The sequence below is a fragment of the Stomoxys calcitrans genome, chromosome 1 (assembly GCF_963082655.1).
Source record: "Stomoxys calcitrans chromosome 1, idStoCalc2.1, whole genome shotgun sequence".
NCBI lineage: Eukaryota > Metazoa > Arthropoda > Insecta > Diptera > Muscidae > Stomoxys > Stomoxys calcitrans.
Window position 1 is genome coordinate 137,728,939 of NC_081552.1, and position 25,331 is coordinate 137,754,269.

General features: G+C 40.2%; 1 protein-coding gene across 3 annotated transcripts in view; it reads right to left on the reverse strand.

The window, feature by feature from the left end:
* Positions 1-25,331, reverse strand: part of LOC106091540 (disco-interacting protein 2) — a 386,680-nt gene that overhangs the window by 79,778 nt on the left and 281,571 nt on the right. For 2 of the 3 annotated variants that reach the window (XM_059361286.1, XM_059361285.1), the window contains exon 10: positions 20,558-20,715. In XM_059361286.1, the coding sequence (XP_059217269.1) occupies positions 20,558-20,715 (158 nt within the window). The remainder of the gene's footprint in view (positions 1-20,557; positions 20,716-25,331) is intronic. The other variant, XM_059361287.1, reaches the window with a different exon arrangement.

A 25,331-nucleotide genomic window follows, 5' to 3' on the forward strand; every position in this document is an offset into this window, starting at 1 on the left:
GCTTATTTCTAATGACCGGTGTAATTGCTTCAATTCTGTTCCAAGTTTGTCAATTTCGGTTAATATAAACGCTTTCTGTTCCTTGCGAAGGTCATTGATGTTTTCTTTCATAATGTATAGTATATTCGATAATTCCTGTATGTCGACGACATGGACTATAGGGATATCGATTTACACGTATCCATCCACAGCTATTATCGACTGGACGTTCATTAAAGCGTCCGACAGTTTCGCTTCCAGAATTAGCAGTAACATCAGGACCAGAATCTGCAAAGGCAGTTTAATATTGTTACTCTTTTCTTTGGCTCATCTTTATATCTAAGATATTTTATAGTTCTTAATGGTGGCCACCGTAGCGCAGAGGTTAGCATGTCCGCCTATGATGCTGAACGCTTGCGTTCGAATCCTGGCGAGACCATCAGTAAAAAAATTTCTGCGGTGGTTTTCTCCTAATGCTGGCAACATTTGTGAGGTACTATGCCATGTAAAACTTCTCTCCAAAAGAGGTGTCACACTGCGGCACGCCGTTCGGACTCGGCTATAAAAGAGATGCCCCTTATCATTGAGCTTAAAAGTTGAATCGGACTGCACTCATTGATATGTGAGAAGTTTGCCCCTGTTCCTTAGTGGAATGTTCATGGGCAAAATTTGCATTTGCAATGGAACCTGTCTGTCTACTTTTAATATCTTCCTCCCTGTTCTCATTTATTTTATCTATGTTTTTCTCCAACCTGTTGTAGATAACAGCGTAATCCACTTTCCCGTACTGTACGTAGAGTGGTACACTTATTTTACTGTGGTTCTTTATCTTCTATATTCAGAGTCGTAATTTTCTCTGTGAGTGTATTATTCAGTTTTTCTATATCGCTGTTACAGGTGTGACTATTTTGTTTTGTTATGTGATATGGAACTGCTTAACATTGTCGTTATTCAATTTATTGTCAAAAACGAACGAATTTCCGAATTTCACCTCTAAGGGCAAGAAATTGTTGTATGTTGCTAACCAATGTTGTACTATTCCTGTCCGTTAATGGAAGGCCAGTGACGATCTTTGAAAAATTATCAATGAATATTATGAATGAATATTATATATATATATATATATATATATATATATATATATATATATCCACGTAGACAATTTCGTTTCGGTTGTATGAAATTTATTCTTGATCAGTCTCCTATCATACTTCCCGTCAGAGCATACATCATTATTAATGATTCAATGAATTGTTTTCCTTAATCTTCAGATTGTATATCCTCGATTAAAGTTTTTCGCATGTAGCAGTAATGCCGCAATGTCCGCTTTCGTTTTTGTGGAACAGTGTTATTTGTTTTCTAAGTTGGAGCAATTCGCGAGTTAAACTTGCGGATCCCGAAATATTTCCTTTCGAGAATAGTTTGGAACTTTCCTATCACCAGTTCCCTACGAATGATATTAATAATGTTGTTGCTTTACAGGTCATTCATATCGATATACATATATTCGTTTGTTGTTGAATACGTTCACAGTGTTTGCCTCTTTCCTATGTACGATTATCACCTGTTGCCGTAATCAGTTCACAACGGTATTTAATATGGGAATATAGTCGCCAAGATTTTCACCCTATTAGTGGACCGTTTGCACATCTAATGAATCATTAGAACGATCATGTTCACTAAAAATCTCTTAAGGTGCTATATCACCAATTTTTACACAATTTATCACGTCATCCTTAACTCTGCTATAAAAGTAGGCGATTTTATTATCTTTCCCTTTAATATAATCTAGTGTAAAGTCATACTCTCCTAGTCTAACCAGCCAACTTTGCAACCTGGGGCGTATGCACCTATATTTAGTCAGCAGCCATTTTATTGCTGATCGCTTTTAAAATCAAATGATCTTCCATATATGTACGGTCGGAAATAGCCTACTGCCCAAACTATCACCAGAATTTCCTTCTCGATGGTTGAATAATTTGACTCATGTCTATTTAATGTCCTTGATGTTATCGAAGTTCCTCGCATCTGTCACGATCTTAAATCGTTTCTCAAAGTCCAGATATCGCAATATTGGAGAGCCAGTGACAAGGTCAAGTTATTCCAAGAAATGACTGTATTTGCTTCGTGCTTCTTGGCAATTTTAGGTTCCGTATAATATTGACCTTCTCGGGATTAGGCTTAATTCCTTGGGTTGTCAAAACGCGTCCTAAAAACTTCGTTTGTATCTTAAAAATCGCATTTATCGATCTGAATCTTTAATCTTGCTCGCCTTAGAGCCGCTAATATGGTTCTGAGACTACAAATGTGCTCCTGTAAAGAGCTACTGAAAACAACAATATCGTCCATGTATACGATGCATATTCTGTTAATGTGTTCCCTGAGAACCGTATTCATTGGTCTCTGGAATGTGGATGGGGCGTTCTAAAGCCTAAAGGTCATTCGAACGAACTCTTAATGTCCGGATGGCATAGAAAACGCTGTCTTAGTCCTGTCCTCCTCCCTAACTGGGATCTGATGAAATCCTTTAGCTAGGTCAAGGGTAGTAAAATATTGGGCTCTTCCTGGTGTGTCAAATTGGGAATTGAGGTTTGGAATCGGGTATTTATTGGTGCCGGTAAATTCGTTCAATTTGCGATTATCAATCACGATTCTATATTTCTTTTTGCCTAAATTATCTTTTCTCTTCTCGATAATCCATAATTGACTATTGTGGGGAGAATTACTCTCTCTTAGCATTTCCCAGATTTGGGTTTCAATTTCCCTCTCATGAATCTGCATATCTTCGAGTATAAAGACTGTCCGTTGTAGTTACGAGTTCATGATGCACCTCGTCAGTAGCTGAAAGAGTATCACCATCCTTGAAGAAGTTGCTCCTAAGGTTGCTCCTTTCTCCTCGTTATTCAGATGATCAAGGGTAACGTTTCTTGTAACAGTATCCTTTGGAGAAGGGTGCAGTGTGAAAATACTTTGGATAATTATATTTTTCAAAATATATGTTTGTTCCCAATGTTCATTTTCAAGGCAGATAGAAAATATTGTCTATCATAGCACAAAAGTTTTCGTTTTCAAAGTCTACGAGTTTCCATTGGAGCATGCCTAGAGAGTTAAATTCCTTTAGGAACGATGTTGTAACCATGAAATTAACTTCTCTAAAGCCATTAAGTGTCTTATAAAAGCAAGATTCAGAAAGGGGAATTTGTGGATATGGTTTTATTAGGATACCTGTTTTCATAATGCAGGTGGTAGATCCTGTATGTACTAGGCACCTAATCTTTTGCTTTCCCAGTGAAATTATGATTATGGGTAAGGGACATTGTGAGGCAATCTCAAAAAATTTATCTCCTCGGATCGTTCATCTAGTACCTCTTGCAAATTTCTACCTCCATACAGGGTGTCCTAGAAACCCGTGAATCTACGCTCATGTGTACGAATTTCTAGTCTGGGTTGAGTCGTTCTCTCTGCCATTGTTTCTATTGTCTGCAGGGAATTTCTGTCCGTACGTATATCGGTTGTTATTCCTTACGGTCTGTCTGTCATTGCTATTTTTTGTTGACTGGATAATATTTGGTGTTGTGGTATTGTACTAACTGGATTCTTTTTCATCTTTGTTATTTTTCCTGTGTCTATAATCAACAGTTCTTTTGTCCGTGAGTTATTTTAGTTTGGTGTATTTCAATATAATCTCTTGAAATGTTTCCTTGTCGTTTAGGTGAGCTCTGATAGCACCATCTACTTTGTCCATCATAATATCCATTAAGTCTCTATCGACATTTTCGGCTTTATAAATTGATGGTTTAATGGGTCAAAAAATTTGAGATATTTCGTATTTGCTTTGTCCAAAAATTGAAAATAATGCTTCTAAATTACTTACTTTAATGTATCTGCAATAATTAAATTAAATAAATAGTTAATAAGTATGTACGGACGTACGGTTTCACAACAAATCCTAAAACAGATTATGGTACATGGGATTGGCAGCTGGTTGTAAGCACCGGATTGACCCGATTGGAATCCTCATCGGCAAGGGCTGACGCCTCAGTGTACGTATTCGTCTTTTTTCGTCATGGGAGAGGCACATCCCGGAGTGCCTTCTCCGCACTCTTCTGGTCCGTGTCGGGATTGAAAAGAACCCCGGACCCTAGTTCTGTTCGGTTTTCCAGAACCGCCTCCATCATCGGTCGGTGTCGGTGGGGTGTAACCGGTGCATGGAGTGGGTACATTTCCGATTTTGCTCTGGCCTCACGTCACTATGGGAGTATAGTCATACAGGTTATGTCGCAAGGTGCTGTGCGAACATAGCCAGCAGTGGGTCACAAGCGACGTCGTCGTCGCCTTCTGTGTTTCGTCGTCGGACTATGTGACCCCCCGACCTCTACTGTACGGCAATTTACGCAACGGCAGCATCCCAGCCCAAATATTGCCAGGCCAGCGCTGGGAAGTGTATCGTTTTTAATTAAACTGCAACGGACTTCGTGGCAAGATCGACGAGATTGTGGACTTCATGAGTCGGAAAAACATATTGGTCGCAGCGACACAGGAGACAAAGCTAACGACCACTGTGGCATAGCTTTGACAGAGCAGATTGAAAGCTCCACGTTTTGCACGGTGAATGAGAATGCCCCTACTAGGATTACGAGGAGCTGCAGCAGCTTGCCACACATCTCAATTGCATCCCCTGAGTGACGTATTCTAGCAAGCCGTCATCTCTTTGGAGTCAGACCATTTCCATAACTCTCACCATCGACCGACCACTCGACTTCATAACCTGTGAGCGCCGGACGTTTATCAATCATAAGAATTGAGTACCTTACCACTGTCCTCAACCTCTATTTGAACACTCTTATAGTTCCCGATGTTTGGAAAAGACCCGAGTTTGGGGGAGTCGTACAGACCGATCTCCCTTCTCTCACCAGTGGCAAAGACGCTTGAGGCATTACTCCCCCCGAGCCTCGTAGGAGAATTTCCATTCTCCGAGCATCAACATGGATTTCGAAGACTGCACAGCACAACAACAGCTTTGCATGCCATCACCGCACTCATTTGCCGTGGCTTCAATTAGCCCAGGCCATGTAATAGAACGGTCCTCGTGGCACTGGACCTATCGAAAGCATTCGACACTGTCAGCCATGCCAAATTATTTGAGGACATCGCCAACACGTCCCTCCAGCCAGGCCTGAAACGATGGGTCGCGAATTATCTGTGTGGCCGCCAGTCATTTGTGGAATTCAGGGATAAGAAGTCGAAGCACCTAAGAGTGAAACAAGGAGTTCCCCAAGGTGGGGTGATATCTCCGGCATTGTTTAACATCTACCTATCCTCCATTCCACCCCCTCCAGACGGCATAGAGATCGTATCATATGCGGACGATTGTACGATCATGGCATCAGACCCCCCACCCATTGATGACATCTGCGATAGGTTGAACGTCTACCTCAACGAACTTACCTCATATTTCGCTGCAAGAAATCTGAAGATATCCGCCACCGAATCATTACCCACATTATTCCCTTCAAATACGCGTGAGGTGAATACTGAGCTGACTGTGATAGTCGACACAGCAATCTGCGATAAAGTCAAAAAAAGAAACGAGGTCCTCAAGTCACTTGCTGGCACCACTTGGGATGCAGACAAAGAAACCTTGTTGACCACGTACAAAGCAATTGGCCGGTCTGTGGTAAGTTATGCAGCGCCAGTGTGGTATCGTCAACTTTGTGACACACAGTGGAAAAATATTCAGATCTGTCAGAATGCCGCCCTCCGAACTACGACGGGCTGTCTCCTCAGTTCTCACGTGGACTACCTCCATCAGGAGACTACCAATGCGAAGACATAACTACGTGCTGTCTAAGCAATACCTTTTGAGATGTTATCCCAGAGACCATCCAAATCATAATCTTGTGGATAGATATCCACTGCCCAGAAGATCTTCATGATCTAGAGCGTGAGGTTCAGCGCTACAAGAGAGAACCTCTAGATCAAGCGGCATATCAAGCAGGTCTAAACAACATTCATGCAGACACGGTAGCAGATGCGGTATATGGCTACCGGGTGAATGTAGTCCTTGGAGAACGACCACCTCCCCTTGCACCTGAAGAAATCGATCTCCCCCGGCAAACTCGACTCAGACACAGATCCCTGTGGACGCACCCCATGTTAGTCGCAGAGTTCCTGGGTCTTGACACTCAACAGAATCAAACAGACGAAAGATAGAACACAATAAACTACTACAACAACAACATATTATGTAAAATTGAATAGTCTTTTATCCAATATCGTTACATAAAATGTTTGGTTTTTCTACGGATTTTTCAATGTATTCAATTTCTAGGTCGGAATATAATACCGAATATAATATTGCCTACCGAAATTATTTCGGCTCCATGAAGCAACGAGTAACATCAGCTCCGAAAAAAGTTATAAATTTGTTAATTGTTGCACTCTTTCTAACACTTTTGAACATGGTTCACTAATCGCCGAAGGAAATAAGGAAATTTGTAACATGTTTGCAAATTTTTGCCTCGACATATTCTGATAAAATGTATGACATCAACTCAGAATATCCGTACGAGATTCTTCAATCCTCTCTAATAAGTATGCCTCGAACAACTATTGATACCGTTTCTAAGAACTTGAAATCTCTAAAATGCTCTTTTAAACCAGGCCCTGATGGAGTACCCGCTAGTGTATTTACAATTTTGCGCTGATCACCTTAATTTCCATTAACCGAGATTTTCAATAAATCTATAAAATTAGGCCTTGTACCTGAACTATGGAAGAAATCCTATATTATTCCCCTTTTTAAATCTGGAAGTAGGTTCGATCAAATTATAGAGGGTTTGCAAAGTTGAGTACTATACCAAAACTTCTTGAAAAATTATGACTGATTACATCTCCCATCAAGTTTCTTCAATTTATTCAGATGCAAAGCTTGATAACTGTTACAAACAGTTACAGTTAGTAACTCTTGTCAATGATGAATTTAAGCAGAGGAAACAGACTGATGCTATATATACCGACTTTAGTAAGACGTTCGATAAAGTCAATCATGGCCTACTTTTGTTTAAGCTCAGTAAACTCGAGTTTCTCCTGTATTATTAAATTGGGTTAGTTCTTACTTATCTGGGCGTGTTCAGAATGTACACTTCGGCGATTCTTTTTCTAAGTCAATTATTGTGAAATCCGGTGTTCCACAGGGCAGTCATCTGGGTCCAATCTATTTATGAATGATTTACCTTGTGTTATTACAAATTCTTTAATCTCAATGTATGCTGACGACGTCAAAAAAAAAAAAACTCGATCTTGATAACTTTTGTGTGTGGTGTAATGTAAATTTAATGGAACTAAATATCTCAAAATGTAAATTAATGTATTTCTGTAGAACACAACACTTGTGAACACTTGAATATGGATCTGTTATTTGGGATTCGGTTTATACCATTCACAGAAACAAAATTGAGTCTGTACAGAAACAATTTCTACTATTTTATCTTCGTAATCGTGGCAGGAATTATCAAGCACTTCCTTCCTATACGTTTAGATTAAATTTAATAAAGCTCCCTACTCTCAGTAGCCGCAGGAAAATGTTAAACATTTTTTCAGTTTTGCACGGGAATTTGAAGTCCGAATTTTTGTTGAGCCGGCTTAATATTAACGTTCCTTCAAGACCAACGAGAAATTTTCAACTGCTTAATATTCAATATCATCAACGCGATTTTGCGAATAATGATCCTTATTATGTATCCCTTTTCGATCTTACTGAAGATAGATACTCATTAAAAAGAAAAACTATACAATACTTAAATCCAATTTAAATATCAATGTTGTTTCTATATATGCATATTTATATTAGTGTGTAAGGTTATATGTATCTATAGCCCTAAGATTAAAAAAATGGTTGGAGGTGCCGAAAAATGTTCTCCTTGTCATCGTTCCAGGATAAATTATCGAGATCGCCAAGTCGTTGTGAAACGTCTTCCGTAATCTTCTCTTTGATGATGATTCCAAATGCATACTTTTGAAGCGATTCGTTCTGGCCACACAAGTTGCTTCAACGGACTTCACAAAAGCGACTGGATTGTGTTCTCCATAAAGCGGCTTTATCCTTCGAAATTGCTCGACAATGTCTTTTGGTTGCATCAAAAACTGAAACGGTTGAGATTGTTGCTGTTGAAGTTGTTGTTGCTCTATCTATTCAATTTTGAGCCGTTGTTGCTGGAGCTGAATTCATAGCGTATTCCTGCCTTCTAATCAACTCACTGAGCTGTCGACAATGTTTCTGTTATTATCGAAATTCTCCTGCCTTTATTTCTCTTAAAATTCCGTAAAATCAGCTGGTTTTGTCTTTACCAAACGATTCCTTGATTTGTTGTTGTTTTTAATGCTCTATTTCTCTATCGACCTGCTCTGGTATTTTTTGTTAAAGTTGGCTATTACTTACTTTATTGACTGCAGATTTCCTCGTTGTCGTCTGCTCACTCAATACTGACCAGTAGGATCCCAATAACCAGCCGGCTTTAACCAATTTTCAATCAATTTGGACAAACACAAAATATGTTTTAAATCTTATTTTTGTTTGTTTGGCAATCACACATTTTGTTAAATTTTCGATATTTTTTGGCATCATTTTTTTAAAGGATTTTTCAGTTTTTTTTGTTTTGTTTTTTATACCCTCCACCATAAGATGGGGGGTATACTAATTTCGTCATTCTGTTTGTAACTGCTCGAAATATTCGTCTGAGACCCCATAAAGTATATATATTCTTGATCGTCGCGACATTTTATGTCGATCTAGCCATGTCCGTCCGTCTGTCCGTCCGTCTGTCCGTCCGTCTGTCCGTCCGTCCGTCCGTCCGTCTGTCGAAAGCACGCTAACTTCCGAAGGAGTAAAGCTAGCCGCTTGAAATTTTGCACAAATACATCTTATTAGTGTAGGTCGGTTGGTATTGTAAATGGGCCATATCGGTCCATGTTTTGATATAGCTGCCATATAAACCGATCTTGGGTCTTGACTTCTTGAGCCTCTAGAGTGCGCAATTCTTATCCGATTGGAATGAAATTTTGCACGACGTGTTTTCTTACGATATACAACAACTGTGCAAAGTATGGTTCAAATCGGTCTATAACCTGCTATAAAAACCGATCTTGGGTCTTGACTTCTTGAGCCTCTAGCGTGCGCAATTCTTATCCGATCAGAATGAAATTTTGCACGACGTGTTTTGTTATGATATCCAACAACTGTGCCAAGTATGGTTCAAATCGATCCATAACCTGATATAGCTGCCATATAAACCGATCTTGGGTCTTGACTTCTTGAGCCTCTAGAAGGCGCAATTCTTATCCGATTGGAATGGAATTTCGCACGACGTGTTTTGTTATGATACCCAACAACTGTGCCAAGTATGGTTCAAATCGGTTTATAACCTGATATAGCTGCCATATAAACCGATCTTGGGTCTTGACTTCTTGAGCCTCTAGAGGGCACAATTCTTATCCGATTTGAATGAGTTTTTGCACAAAGTATTTCGTCATAATATCCAACAACTGTGCCATGTATGGTTGAAATCGGTCCATAACCTTATATAGCTGTCATATAAACAGATCTGGGGATTTGGCTTCTTGAGCTTCTAGAGGGCGCAATTCCTATCCGATTTGGCTGAAATTTTGCATGACGTATTTTATTTTTACTTTCAACAACTGTGTCAAATAAGGTTCAAATCGGTTCATAACCTGATATAGCTGCCATATAAACCTATCTGGGATCTTGACTTCTTGATCCCTAGAGGTCGCAATTATTATCCGATATGCCTGAAATTTTGTACGATGGATCCTCTCATGACCATCAACAAACGTGTTTATTATGTTCTGAATCGGTCTATAGCCCGATACAGGTCCCATATAAATCGTTCTCTCTATTTTACTTCGTGAGCCCCAATAGGCGCAATTCTTATACGAATTGGCTGAAATATTACACAGGTCTCCAACATATAATTTAATTGTGGTCCGAACCAGACCATATCTTGATATCGTTTTAATAGCAGAGCAACTCTTTTCTTATATCCTTTTTAGCCTAAGAAGAGATGCCGGGAAAACAACTCGACAAATGCGATCCATGGTGGAGGGTATATAATTTTCGGCCCGGCCGAACTTAGCACGCTTTTACTTGTTTTTTACTATTGTTGCCAATAGGGGGTTCTTTTAGGTTTTTATCTTCAGATATAAACCACCACGACTGCGCCAATAATAGGAGGAGTAAAACCACCGAACTTAGGTTGGTAGTATGTACTTTACTATTTTAAATTGATCTTAAGACTAAACTTCAACTATATGGTGATATTCATAGCTGCCACCATTCGATAGCTGATTTTGACGACTCTTCAAGAGTAACGGAGGTTACATCGAATCTTACGTTGCAGTTTGTCGATCATCGTTCTTTTGCCATTTATTTACGTTGCTGTTTGTCGGTCATCGTTCTTGTAACCTTTTTCTAAGTATTTCTGCATGATTATGCTGACATCGTCGTCGCTAGCATAATCATCTGCAATAGGGTGAGGGCACATGATTTATTTATTAAGGTGAGGGTACGTATCTCGCACGGTCTAAACCCCCAATTTTGCCAATGGCTCTCTTGCAGGGGTATAGGGCAAGCGTTGCTTTTCTTGCCCTCTCCAAAATGTTAGATTTGAAGGTCAATTTCCTGTCTAGCAAAACAACCAGATATTTTGCGCTTTCTGTAAATGGAACATTCTTTCTCCCAAAACGACAGGTGCCACTATAGGCAACTTGTATCTTCTGCTGAAAAGAACTACTTCTGTCTTGCACGAATTTACACTCAGACCACATTCGATAGCCCACTTCGCTGATGTGCAAAGAGCTTCCTGAAGTATATCTCTTAGAGTGCTGGGAAAATTTTCCCCAACGGCATTGCCGCGTCATCAGCATACGCAACCACTTTCACAAATTTTTCTTCCAGAGACAATAATATATTGTCACTGATGACCCATCCTTTCAGATCCACAGATACCAAGCCTGACGTAATGCATCTTTTAGTAAGTAAGTTATTAATTAACTTTCTTACGATAGAGTTGATGCCTAGAAACTCCAACTCCTTCATGATTGATGTCGGTTTTACATTATTGAAAGCACCTTCAATGTCATTATATATTCCTTGACAGCGAGAGAACCCTCTATGCAGCCGACTAGGTCGTGAAAGGGCTGTTTTAGTGGATTTGCCTTTACTATATGCATGCTGCTGCCGCGTGGGGCGATATCCAGAGATCTTTGTCCTAAGAAATGTTTCTATTAACCTCTCAAGAGTCATCAGCTTAAAGGATGACAAACTAATAGGACGAACGTCTTTCGCCTTCGTGTGGTAAGGTTTTTTCGCTTTCGCCTTAAAAATGATCTTCGTGTCCCTCCATCACACAGGTATATATGACATGCTGATACAAGCAAATTATATCACCCTAAGCCAAGGAACCAGTCCATCCGACACAGCTTGTAATTCAACCGGTGATACATCATCAGGGCCTGGCGACTTTAAGGAGTCGAAACTTCGTATCGCCCACAGAATTTTCGGCTCAAACACAATTTCCCCAATAACCTCCGACGAATTTATACCAGTGACAAACTCTTCTGGCGCCTCGTTGTCCGTTGGAGAATTTCGCGGGAAATGTTTATCAACGAGTAATTCTAGTGTTTCCTCACTTGACATTGTTCATACATTTTCTGACTTCCGAACATAACCCACCGCAATAGGTCTCGTGAACAGAATCTTCCTTAGCCTTAGGCCTCAGATGTATCCTCCACGGAGTTGCAGAATCCTACCCAAGATTTGTTCTGAGCCTCTCAGCTCGCCTTATATTTTCTTAGCTCAGCCTTATAGATGTCCCAATCGGGTGGTGCTCTTGTGCAGTCCTTCCTTAGACCAACCAGCACTGCGGTCCACCATGGCGGTCGCTGTTTGCCCCTTGGCTTTGCACTAGGACATGCTGACACAAGCGAGTCATTCAGGGCCTTCGTGTTCCGCTTGACCACTATGTCTATATCCCCCGCAGCTTCCACTTTCTTTTCTGGTCTAGAAGGAATAGACGTGCAGAATTTGTGCCCAAATTTGTCCCAATCTGTCTTTCTTCCGTTAAGCAGAGGGATCACTTCTGAAGTATTTTTTCTATAGTAATCCAACACTTCCCACTTCCCAATCGCATATTCTTCCACTTATATCTTCCGATACAAAGTACCTCCTGCCTTTTCCTGGTAATAAAGGTCGGTTTATCCCCTTTATTACAAATCGCCAGATTGCAACTTATAATATATTCAATAAGCAGCTCATCCCTTTTGTTGGCCACCGAACTTCCCCATATCTGGTAATATGCATTAGCATCACTTCCTACAATGAGGCTATTCTTCCCTACAGAAGCAGCTTCAACCAACAACTTAAGGTTTGAAGGCGGAATCTCTGAATCGTGTGCCATATATAGGGAAGCCAGCCAGTAATGAGACTTGTTCATTTCAAGGCTGGCTTCTACTAAATCATCAGTGGTTAGCGGCGGAAGAAGAAAAACATTTAGACTACTTTTTGCAAGAATACAGGCTCTGTGTCTCCTATTCTCCGTACCCTTGAGAAGTTAAAATCCCGGAATTCTTAATCCACGAACCATTCCTCCACACACCCATGGTTCCTGGTTAAAAACCACGTCAAATCCCCCCGCCACCAGGAGGAACTGTAGTGCCGCCGAAGCTGCCTTACAATGGTGGAGGTTTATCTGTAGAAACCGGACCATAGTCACGATTTAGAATTTCCACCGCTATTGCGTTAGCCTCGTCTTATGATTTCGCCAGGAGTTCATCCTCACAAGATTCGTTAGATCTGTCATGATGAGCTTCCATACGCACCCAAGGGTGAATACAATGCGTCTACCAACGCTCCCACATGTGGTAATCCACACATGAGCACCAATTTGATCCCACGATTTTGGACGTATTCATCTCCTTAGTTAGGAGTGAAGCACTACCCTAAACTCCTTCCGATCTATCGGTCACGGCACCCGGTAGAAAAGGCAACTCCACGCCGAGCTTATGCTCTACCCGATATTTGGGTACAAACCACAGCCACCAACTTGGTTCCCTTCGGGGCCTCATCATTGCCATGCTGGAGCCGAAGTTTCAGGGGCTTCTGACACCCGTGGTACCAGATTAAAGTCTCCCGTCAGATTTCGTAGCCTAAAAAAATACTACCCTAAACCCAAAACAATTCAAGACTAGTCACCTGGAAGAAAGGAATCGCCCTAAGCTGACCTAAAGCCAACATACGAAAGTATGCACCAAAAACATAATACATCAGAACGATATACACAAATCGGACACAGCAGCCCTCACGGGCCACGCCACACATATCCGCTCCAACATGGGACTCACAATCAACGCTACGGGAAACAACGATGGGCAAACGCCGCAGCATCAACATGGGCCAGGCAGGTGCCAAGCCTTGCAACAGTCGTCTCGTCGTCTGCCCTACAGGCACTTCATAAGTTGCGCAAGCAATAAATAGACCACCATATATGGACCGAATAGCTCGACGACCAAGACCCCAATCACTTCTCAGAACACGCTTAACCATTCCGGCTACTCCTTCACCCGATCCAAATGGACCAGGAAATTCTCTCTGAAAGAGACGAGCGCTACCTTCCTGATGCTAGCTCCACCAGATCGAATCGTGGGTGGACAATTCCGTGACAAGATGCTCTTGAGCAACATTGTCACGGTTTTGTCCTCTGTGAAATCTACACCAAGATCGCTCCATTCGCGCACAATGCCCATGGCAAGCTCACTGCGATTTTTCGGAGCAAGTCTGGAATTTCCTTCAACCAAGATGAGCAGGTCATCCGCATATGCACTGATTTTTAAGGACTCAGCGAGACGTCCCAGCAGGGGATCCATCATGAGGTTCCATATATGAGCACATATGAGCCCCAGAGGGCAGCCACGCTGAATATCCCTCCAAACCGTATCGCTAGAACCAACCACGCAAGCTCTTCTATCACAGAAGTAACTACGTCAGAGAGAAAGTTGCCGACAACCTATTTCGCCTTATCTCGTGAGTACACTACGCCATGAAAGGTAATCAAACGCGCCTTTGAAATCGACAAGGACATATTTGGCGCTTGACTCTCTCACACAGTTTTGCACGTGGATCCAGGCATCCACAGTGCTCTTTTCCTCCCGAAAGCCGAACTGGTATGGAGAAGTACCCTCCTCGTAGCCCGTCCTACATCTTGTCACCACTATCCTCTCCAATACTTTTGCAACCACGGGGAGAGGACTGATGCCCCGATACGATCTTGGATTGCTACTCAATGGATCGGGCGATTTCAGAAGGACAACGACACGAGCACATTCCCACGCACGAGGGAAATAGCCTACTTCGACACATCGTGTGAGGATCAACTCGACATGGTCAGGTATAGCCTTACAGATGCTTTTACACATTTGTCCTGTCATACCGTCCACGCCAGGTGACCTCCCACTTTTCGCAGACACTGTCCACTATCTCGACTATTTCCAGTCTTGAAGGATGCACGATCATCTCTACACAGGGTGACGTTAACAGCGCTACCCTCAGGCTTCCAAGTCGCAGAAGCCAAACGCACCGACCGACAAAAACGTTCTCGCTCATCGTATACTTTAAGTTGAGGGAGTACAACTCTGCCATGAACTCGTCAGGAGTTATGGCAGCACCCTCCTCTACCACCGTCTTGACAACCTCCGAGGAAGTTGCCACCGCCTTTCCCTTGCCCTTCACCACCGGCTTCGCAACCGACATAGACGGGATGGCAGCGACGGGGGCAACAAACGTGCCAGTGCGTGCGTTAACAGCGGGGGTAACAGGCACCGACTGCGGCACAGTCGGACGTCCACCCACCAACGCGTCGCGAGCAGCCATCGCCTCGAATGCCGACAACCTTCCCTTCAAAGCCTCATTCTCCAGCATCAGGCGCATGAGGAACTCCTCATACTGGATAACCTTCTTTGCAACAGCGCCATTCACTCCAGCCTCATGCACCGTTTCCACCAAGGGATCAGTCACCTCCTTCATCTCGCCAACTGTGACTCCCTGCCTCGCCAAGGGTTCAAAACCCCGCCTACGGGCCCTACTCCCCCGCTCTACCTTCCTCAGAGTCGATGCTCCATCATCATTGCCAACGCCACCAACAGTATCACCGTCACCAACCACCGCACTGACACTACCACCAGCGTCATCAACCGCACCAGCTGACATCCCATCAGCTGACTTTCTGCTGCCAGATCACTCACCACCTGGCACCACATGGTACTACCTTCTCCTTCGCAACCGCCACATCAAGCGAACCTAGCTTAAGTCGCTTGCCATCCTCCCCACCACTCGAACTGGACAATAGCTCCATCGACTCTTTCCTCATCCTAGCCTCCCGTCCAACACGGGCCACAGACGAATCGGTACTACTTGCACCGTCCGACATTCCCCCACCTCCTACACTCCCTTTCTTCCCCTTCGATATCTTGACCATCACCTTACAGATCCTCTCTAGATTTGAAAGAACTCCTCCGTCTAACCTGTCTCAAACTGGTTAAAACAAATGCACCCAAAATATCACTTAAATGCACTTAATATCACTTTTACTTTAACTGTTGTCACACACTCTTCTCAGTCTATCCAGGTCGTCCAGTTTAGTAACTTCTATTAACAGGGATATCGTGGTTCCAATCGTTTCTATCAGGAATAGTGACACAGTAATTTTTATCAAAAAGCGGCTCAGGTAGGGTGTAATCCTGGAACATCGGGCATTGCATCAAGGATAAGACAATGTTCGAAGGCGCCGCATGACTAAAGGGAAAGCTCCCATTGGCTCACAGCATTGGTCGCAGCAGCTTGTCACGCCACAACGTCCAGAGGCATTAGGTTAATCGGCTTGTTGTGCGCTCTAAAAACTATAAAGTAACCTCTAAAAAAAAATTTTAAGTAAGGAATTCGGTGCTACTTACAAAATCCTTTATTGTTTTCAATACCACTCACCTAAGTTGGTTCATGTCTGATATTGTGTCTCCACCTAAGTACCGGTATCTGTTGGACGCGAAAGCCGGGCAATGATAAAGGAAATGCTCCAACGTCTCATCATCTTCCCCGCATGCCCTACACATGCTATCACTTGCCGCACCGATTTTTCATAAGTGAGCTCGTAGTCCTATGTGTCCCGTTATGATACCAGATTCAGTAATAGCCTCGTCCTCTCACGATCTGGATCCCCCCATAGGATTTTCGCCGTCTTACCGACCGCTTCGCTGTTCCACATGGTTGCATGCGCATTCGTCGCCCACTCCCTTAACTCGGACTGCGTCGACCCGAAAGGCTTCGGGTTAACTAAGTTTATTGACGGCAGTCCTCTGGCCTTCACCGCCAAATCGTCTGCCCTTTCGTTCCCCTTACTCCAATATGGCTCGGCACCCAAACGATGCGGATTTTGCCATCCTCAGAGAAGGCGTTAATCTCCTTCTTACACTGCAAGGCTGTTCGCAAAACCTTACCGTCCTGATTGTTATCGCCCTTATGGAAATTTGACTGTCGGTAAAGATGTTCACAATCGACGTCCTTGCGTTAGCACTACACCACTTCACGCATTCCGTGATCGTCCGGATCTCCGCCTGCAGGACCGTATTATGGTCAGGCATTCTAAAATAGATCTCAGTCCCTGGGGTTTCAATGTAAACCCCTAGGCCCACTGTGTCCTCTAGCTTTGATCCATCCTTGTAACATGATCTTCCAGATAGCAATACTAGGGTTCCGTCAATCCAAGACTGTGCCGATGGCAGCAGTGAGTCGCACTCGACTTCAAGATTCATTTCAGATATCCGATCGGAAAGCTTTTCCCTTCCTTCCTGGTTTCCTATCGTCGCCTCGATTATACCGCGATAGTATGAGCTGCTCCCATCCTCAATCGATTCTCCCATCGCCTTAAGTCTCAAAGCCGCAGTGGCTGCGTCTCACTTAATCTGTATATCAATTGGTCGGATATCTAGAATAGTCTCCAGTGCGCCCACTACGGCGTAGTCCTCATCGCTCCGTCTATGCCAAGACAACATGTTCTCTGAACCTGTTGTATGGTCCTTATGTTGCACTTTTTCTCCATAGCATTCCACCAAACTACTGAGACGTAAGTATGCATTGGTTTATTCACGCTCCTGTAGAGCCAATGGACTTTCCTCGGTTTCAGGCCCCATTTCGAGCCTACGGCCCGTCTACATGGTGCCCAACATCTGTGAGCCTTCTCAGTACGCTCCTGAATGTGACACTTCCAATTCAGTTCCCGGTCCAAGATCACACCTAAATATTTGACCTTGTCAGATATCGAAATCGTCTTATTGAGGAAACGTGGTGCGTTAAATAGGCCCACTTTCGTATTTCAGTCTACTCTGGGTTAAAATCTATTGCTTATTTATTTATTTTTTTTGTATTTATTTTCATTGTGATAATACCCATACAAAAGACTGTCTTATATAAAGTATGGGTCTGGTAATCGTACAGTTTTGATTTGCAACTTAGTTATAAAGTAAAAATTAAGTAATATATTTAAATTTTAACAAATTGAAGGCAGCAATGAAAATTCAGAGATCAAATTAATAAAAGAGAAAGAAAAAAAAGTTTATAAATTGTATAAAATAACTATGTAGTAAGTTTTAAATACATATGCATTTTCGCATTTTAACAATGTGTATCAACAAAGGGGTTAAATTAAATAAATAAATTTGCTCAAATTTTTGTTTAGCCTATATAACAAATGGTTAAACTGATTAAAATTGTTTAGAAAAAGATTGAATATGTTAAAATGATTAAAATTGATTAAAAATCGAAGATTTAAACTGTTTTACGTTACTTAAAGTTTGGATATTATTGGGAAGAGTATTCCGGAGGCGTATTTGAATCACATGACCTTGCTTTTACCCTCATCGATGACAGCCATGGAATCTACAGGCTTAAAAGGCCTCATATAATTGATCACCACATAAGAAATAAATAATATATTCATTTTTTTATCGAGATTTCTGGAACTCGATACAACGGCATACCTCATCAATCATAAAATTTGCTCATTGTTTTGTTAATATATATTCCAAATAGCGACGAAATAAAAAAAAAATTTACCCATTTTTGGTTCAAACCAACTTTAACTTCACACCCCCATTTAAAAGCCCTCTAAGAGCCCATTCCATAAAATTACAATTACAAAGTACTGCTTTCAAACAAGAAACATGAAATTATATGAAATCAACATCAATTATATGATTGGTAACTTAAGCCAAATCATAAGGTAATTTGAAGTCTGCAAATCTCTATCCAATCTACTTATTTTCAACTACGATTTGTTTAATGTCATTATTTTTTATTGAATGAAAATAACGATAATCAGAACCAAAAAGAAAGAAACATCAAAGAAAAGAAAAGGAATCATACTAGTGTATCTCAACAAAGATTCGACAGAGTTTTTTTTTCGATATGTATCATTGGCATAATTGAAAACACGCAAGGAGTTAGGAAGTAGATAATAAATTTGGCGTGCTGCTTTGGGAGAAAACATCTAATCCATATGGGGTAAAACTCTTGTTATGAGTAGTTGATTAACTCGAATAGAGTGGAAAAATTAAAACATATATACAAGGAGCAGAGCGTATTGCGGGGTTTATATTTTTTGTAGAACATAATCAGATTTGTGTTAAAAGCAAAATCACTGAAAGCTTCTAACGGACGGGGAAATATGATCGAATAGCATACGAGAAGAAATTTAACGCAACACTCTGTTTAATCTTCAACATGTTATTTGAAATGGCGCCATAATATACTTCAACGCAATACACTAAATGCAGCATTAAATGAGCATGAACAAATCGTTCCATTTTATATCAAGATAATGCATTCACACAGGTGCCAACTACAGAGGAATAAGTCTGCTCCCCATCGCATACAAGATACTCTCGAGCGTATTGAGATAATTGGGCCCTATTAATGCGGCTCTAGACTTAGTAAATCCACCGTGGACCAGATATTCACACTGCGCCAAATCCTGGGAAAGACCCGAGAAGGTCAAGTCAACACCTGCCATCTCTTTGTTGACTACAAAACCGCCTTCGATACTCCTTTACGTTCAAAGGTATTTCAAGCTATGTCTGAGTTTGGTATCCCTGCAAAATTAATACGACTCTGCAGGATGACACTTGCTGATACGCGTTCCTCAGTAAGAATAGGAAGGAGTCTCTCCGAACCATTTAATACCAAACGAGGTTTCAGACAAGGAGACAGCCTATCGTGTGATATCTTTAATATCCTGTTGAAGAAGATTATACGAGATGCAGATGTGAGTAGATATGGCACACTAATCACAAGAGAACACATGCTACTCGCCTATGCCGACGACATCGAGATCATAGGTCGGTCAACGGAAGTAGTAACTGCAGCCTTTGAAAGAATCGAAAGAGAGTCAGTGAATATGGGTCTGGCAGTAAATGGAGATAAGATGAAATGGATGGTTTCAAAAGCCTTGCACGACCGAGCAGATAAAGAAAATGGATAAAGTTGGGAACCACAACTTTGAGGCAGTCAGTAACTTTATCTACATCGGCACCGCCGTAACTGAAACGAATGACACCAGTTTTGAGATTAAGCGAAGAATAATACTGGCAACAGCAGATGAGGCAGTGCTTGGAGTATTTGAGAGAAAGATTCTTCGTAAAACATATGGACCAGTTTGCGATAATGGAGAATATAGGCAACGTATGAACCACGAGCTGTATGAGCTATATGACGACGATAGCATAGTTGCACGCATCAGTATACAGTGGCTGCGTTGGCTAGGTCATGTTGTCAGAATGGATGAAGAAGCTCCAGCAAAGAAGTCTTTTGAAGGCAAACACGGTGGTACACGCAAACCGGGAAGACCAAAAGCCCGATGAAAAGATCATGTGGTGAGAGACACTTTGAAACTTGGTGTCAGAGAATTTAGAATGAGCGCAGAAGATCGAGGCGCTACGTTCTGCAAGTGGAACAAATATTCTGTCATAGCCAATTAAAGTATGTAAGTAATACATTCACACATACGAGCAAGTGTTTAAAACATTTAATACAATAGCTTAATTAGGGAAAGTAATAATTTTGCCAAAAATCCTAATATCCTTAGGCGCACCAAAGTTATAGAACTATTACGAAGATTTGAGATGAGACCACAAGTTTTAACAATTAAATTCCTAAAAATGATTTTTAGCCGATTACTGGCTTTGCCCTCTTTTCAACCTAACCTTATGTTGTGGACCTGTACTGATATTACCATAGTTTGTTGACGACCAAGAATGGCATTTTTAGAATATTGTAATATACAGTGGCATTAAAACAAAAGTTCATGCTTGTTATCGACGTCAAAATTGAAAATCTAAAGCAGCTAACTGTTCGTTCGTTAATTACATCACCACGGAATTTTCAAATGTACACTTCATATTTAGGACCATTATTCACCATCTGACTTAAACATAATAAAGATAGTTTAAAGGGAGTAATTACCTTGCGTTCGTTATCCTCTGATAAACCAAGATCACGTCCCTGGGCGATTGCCAGTCGGTTTCCTTGTACTAAATTGCCAACCATCACTGATGCTGGTCCGACCGAGGTGTCTGTAATACCACATCCAGATGAACTTAGTTTTGCAGTAGATTGCACACCTTTTAGGATGTTAGTATTAGAATGTAAATTTCCGACCAATTAAGCACATAATGTTACAGAGGAGGTGTTATAATGGAAGTAGCATATGTATGAAATATGTAAGTGTAAATAAATAGTCATTAGGATGTTTTGTTGTACATGTTTTGTAATTTAGTGAAGGAAATATGTATATAAGTGTAATGTGTATCAGAAAATATCTATGTATGAAAAATGTAAAATACTTTTTTTTTTAAATCTTGTCAAATGCTCGTATTGTGCGTTAGCAAATTACTACATATTAATTCTCACGACTCCGTGTTTGACCTTTTTTTATTGGTTCTTTCATTTTGTTGTTCGATTTTTCTGTTAAGCTGCAGCCAATAGTTTTTGTTTTTATTTCAATTTGAAATAGAAAGCAAAATAAAAACCTTTTTCAAAGTTAAAGGCAAAATGTGGTGTGCTATAAATGCATTGGCCAGGCTACGGAGATTGCGATTTCGAAAACAACATCAATCTGCTAGGCCTCAAAAAGATTAAATACTTCCACCTACTCCTTTATTAGTGAGCTCGGCAATGATAGAAGCATGCCTCTTTGAGACGAACGTTGGATCATATTAGAGTACCATCTCTACGCAAAAAGACCATCTAGAGAAAAACAACTCACACAATAGCCAAAGTCCGTTACTCAGTAATCCTTAATTGTCAAAGAGCAACCTTTCAATGTGTGCGTATTGCAGGACACACTTTGGAGACGTACCCTCTGTTCATCCATCTGTTTTTGCGATTACATTGGGCAAACTACAGTGTTCGCGATTTTGGCTTTTCCAGAAGCCTCTTCGGATTACTTTGCCACTAAAGATTACTGAGCAGTGCAATGGTGGAACCATGCCTCACGGTGCGGTGTTTTCGTATACATGCAAAATACCCCAACAAAGCAAATATGGGCTCTGTTAAGATATGGAAGGATGGGGCATATACGCAATGCAATACAAACATTTATTCTTATGAAATGTTAAACAATGTCAATTAGTTTTTATTTATGAAGATACTACCAAAACATGTTCAAATTTGTTGTCCTTTATTAACTACTATGCGAGCAAATAAACTTAAACTTAAGATAGAAAAACCAAATTATTTAAGGAATATAAATTGTCTGGTTCTGGATTTTTCCATGCATTCAATTTCTAGGTCGGAATATAAAACCGAAAATAATATTGCCTTCCGTAATTATTTATGCTCCATGAAGCAACGAGTGAAATCAAATCCAAAAAAATTTTATAAAATTGTTAATTCGAAGCGAAGATGTTGCAGTCTTCTTAATCCATTGAACATGGTTCACTAGTCGCCGAAGGAAATAAAGAAATTTGTGAGATGTTTGGAAATGTTTTTTGCCTCGACATATTCTGATAAGATGTATGTATAATATCAACTCAGAATATCCGTACGAGATTCGTCAATCCTCTTTAATAAGTATGCCTCAAATAACTATTGATACCGTTTCTAAGAACTTGAAATCCCTTAAATGGTCTTTTAAACCAGGCCCTAATGATCACCTTAAATTTCCGTTAACCGAGATTTTCAATAGATCTATAAAATTAGGCCTTGTACCTGAACTATGGAAGAAATCCTATTTAAATCTGGAAGTAGGTTCCATGTATCAAATTATAGAGGCATTGCAAAGTTAAGTACTATACCAGAACTTCTTGAAAAGATTATGACTGATAACATCTCCCATCAAGTTGCTTCAATTAATTCAGATGCGCAACGCGGGTTTCGAAAAGCTCGATCTACAGTTACAAATGTTTTACAGTTAGTAACTCTTGTCAATGACGAATTTAGGCAGAGGAAACAGACTGATGCTATATATACCGACTTTCGTATGGTGTTCGATAAAGTCAATCATGGCCTACTTTTGTTTAAGCTCGGTAAAATCGGGTTTTCTCCTTTATTATTAAATTGGTTTAATTCTCACTTATCTGGACGTGTTCAGAATGTACATTTCGGGGATTCTTATTTATAACATTCACTGAAATAAAATTGAGTCAGTACAGAAACAATTTCTACTATTTTACCTTCGTAATCGTGGCTGGAATTATCAAGCAATTCCTTCTTATACGTTTAGATAAAATTTAATAAAGCTCCCTACTCTCAGTAGCCACAGGAATATGTTGAACATCACTTTCATCTCAAATGTTTTTCACGGGAATTTGAAGTCCGAATTTTTGTTCAGCCAGCTTCAAGACCAACGAGAAATTTTCAACTGCTTAATATTCAATATCATCAAAGTGATTTTGCGAATAATGATCCTTTTCGTCGAATTCGTTTAGAGTTTAATAAATATTATCACCTTTTTGATCTTACTAAAGATAGATACTCATTAAAAAGAAATGAGTATCTATCTATCTATTATACTTTACTTAAATCCTAGTTAAATACCAATGTTGTTTGTATACGTGTATGTTTATATTAGTCTGTAAGGATATATGTATCTATAGCCTTAAGAATAAACAAGTAAGAGCGTGCTAATTTCGGCCGGGCCAAATCTTATATATCCTCCACCATGGATCGCATTTGTCAAGTTCTATGCGGGGTATTTCTTTTTAGGCAAACAAAGAATATAGAATAAGAACTCTTATGCTATTGGAGCTCTACCAAATTATAGTCCGATTCAGACCATAAATGAATGCTGAACATTGTAAAAGTCGTTGTGAAATATTTCAATTCATTCAGATAAGAATTGCGTCTTGTAGGGGCTCAACAAGCAAAATCGGGAGATAGGTTTATATGGGAGCAGTATCAAGCTATTGATCGATTCAGACCATATTCGACACGTATGTTGAAGGTCATGAAATTTCAGGCAAATCGGATGAGAATTGCGCGCTCTATTGGCTCAAGAAGTCAAGATATAAGATCGGTTTATATGACAGCTATACCAGATTATGAACCGATTTGAATCATTCTTAACACAGTTGTTGGAAGTAACAACACACCACGTGCAAAATTTCAGTCAAATCGGACGGGAATTGCGCCCTCTAGAGGCTCAAGAAGTCAAGACCCAAGATCGGTTTATATGGCAGCTATATCAAAACATGGACCGATTTGGCCCATTTACAATACCAACCGACCTACACGAATAAAAAGTATTTGTGCAAAATTTCAAGCGGCTAGCTTTACTCCTTCGAAAGTTGGCGTGCTTTCGACAGACAGACGGACGGACATGGCTAGATCGACTTAAAATAACATGACGATCAAGAATATATATACTTTATGGAGTCTCAGACGCATGTTTCGAGGTGTTACAAACAGAATGACAAAATTAGTATACCCCCATCCTATGGTGGAGGGTATAAAAAAACAAAAAATGATAAACCATCAACAATAAAACTGATGCTAGCACATAGATATATGCGGCGAAAAATATTTCAATTAGTTGACAATGAAAACGTTTTCAATTAAAAAATTAATTGAACTAATCTTCTTTTTTTTTTGAATCCGGATTTTTTTCAATTACAATCGTGATTGAAATTTAGACAATTTTCAATTAAAAAATGATCAGATTCAATAAATTTTTTTAATTGAATCAGTACTTTTTTAAACTACGCTCGTTTTAAATTAAGCTTGTGTTTGACTTTATTGCCATATTCAAATAAAAAATTAATTAACTCAATCATTATTTTAATTGAACCTAATCTTTTTTTCTATGAATCTTAACATTTTTAAATTAAAAATGTTATTGAATAAATATTGAAATTTGTTTGCAATTCCAAATATGACTAAAATGCATATTGTTTCGCGTACTATCAAAAAAGTGTAGCCACTTGAAATATTGTAAAATACTTTCTATTTAAGAAATAAAACTCCCATACAAACCGTATTTCGGCTAGTTTGTCGATAGACGCAATTCTGATCTTATTTATGAATAACATACGCACTTCAATGTCATAACGGCTTATGACACATTCCAAATAGATTAGGTATCCGTTGGGGTTACTGCCTCAGCGTGTGTAATTCATAGATATACTATTATAACAAGATATTAATTACTGTTAGAATATGTCAGTAGATAGAACTAACCCGCCTCGCTCCTTTTTCTTTTACAATTGGAGAAACAATAATTTTCTTTGCATTTCTGCAATGTAGCCTTTGTTTTTATTTAAGCATCCAATGACAAATAAAAAGTATTTTAAGACCCATAAGTCCTACATTTGAGCAAATCTATGCCAACAATCCCCTCCTAAGCTGGCAACATTTGTGAGGTACTATGCCTTGTAAAGACTTCTCTCCAAAGAGGTGTCGCACTGCGGCACGCCGTTCGGACTCGACTCGACTCGATAAAAAGGAGGCCCCTCATCATTGAGCTTAAACTTGAATCGGACTGCACTCATTGGTGTGTGAGAAGTTTGCCCCTGTCCCTTAGTGGAAAGTTCATGGGCAAAATTTGCAATTAGCAACATCAACAAACACTGCACCGAAATCGAGAGTGCGCCCTATACAGCGAGCTTTTCGCAAAAATTTTAATATAACTTGCATATCTTTAATGTTTTCAATCAAATTTTTTAATTGATCCTATTAAAAATTAATTGGAAATTTAAATAATTTTTAATTGGATCAATTAAAAAATTAATAAGAAAATTTC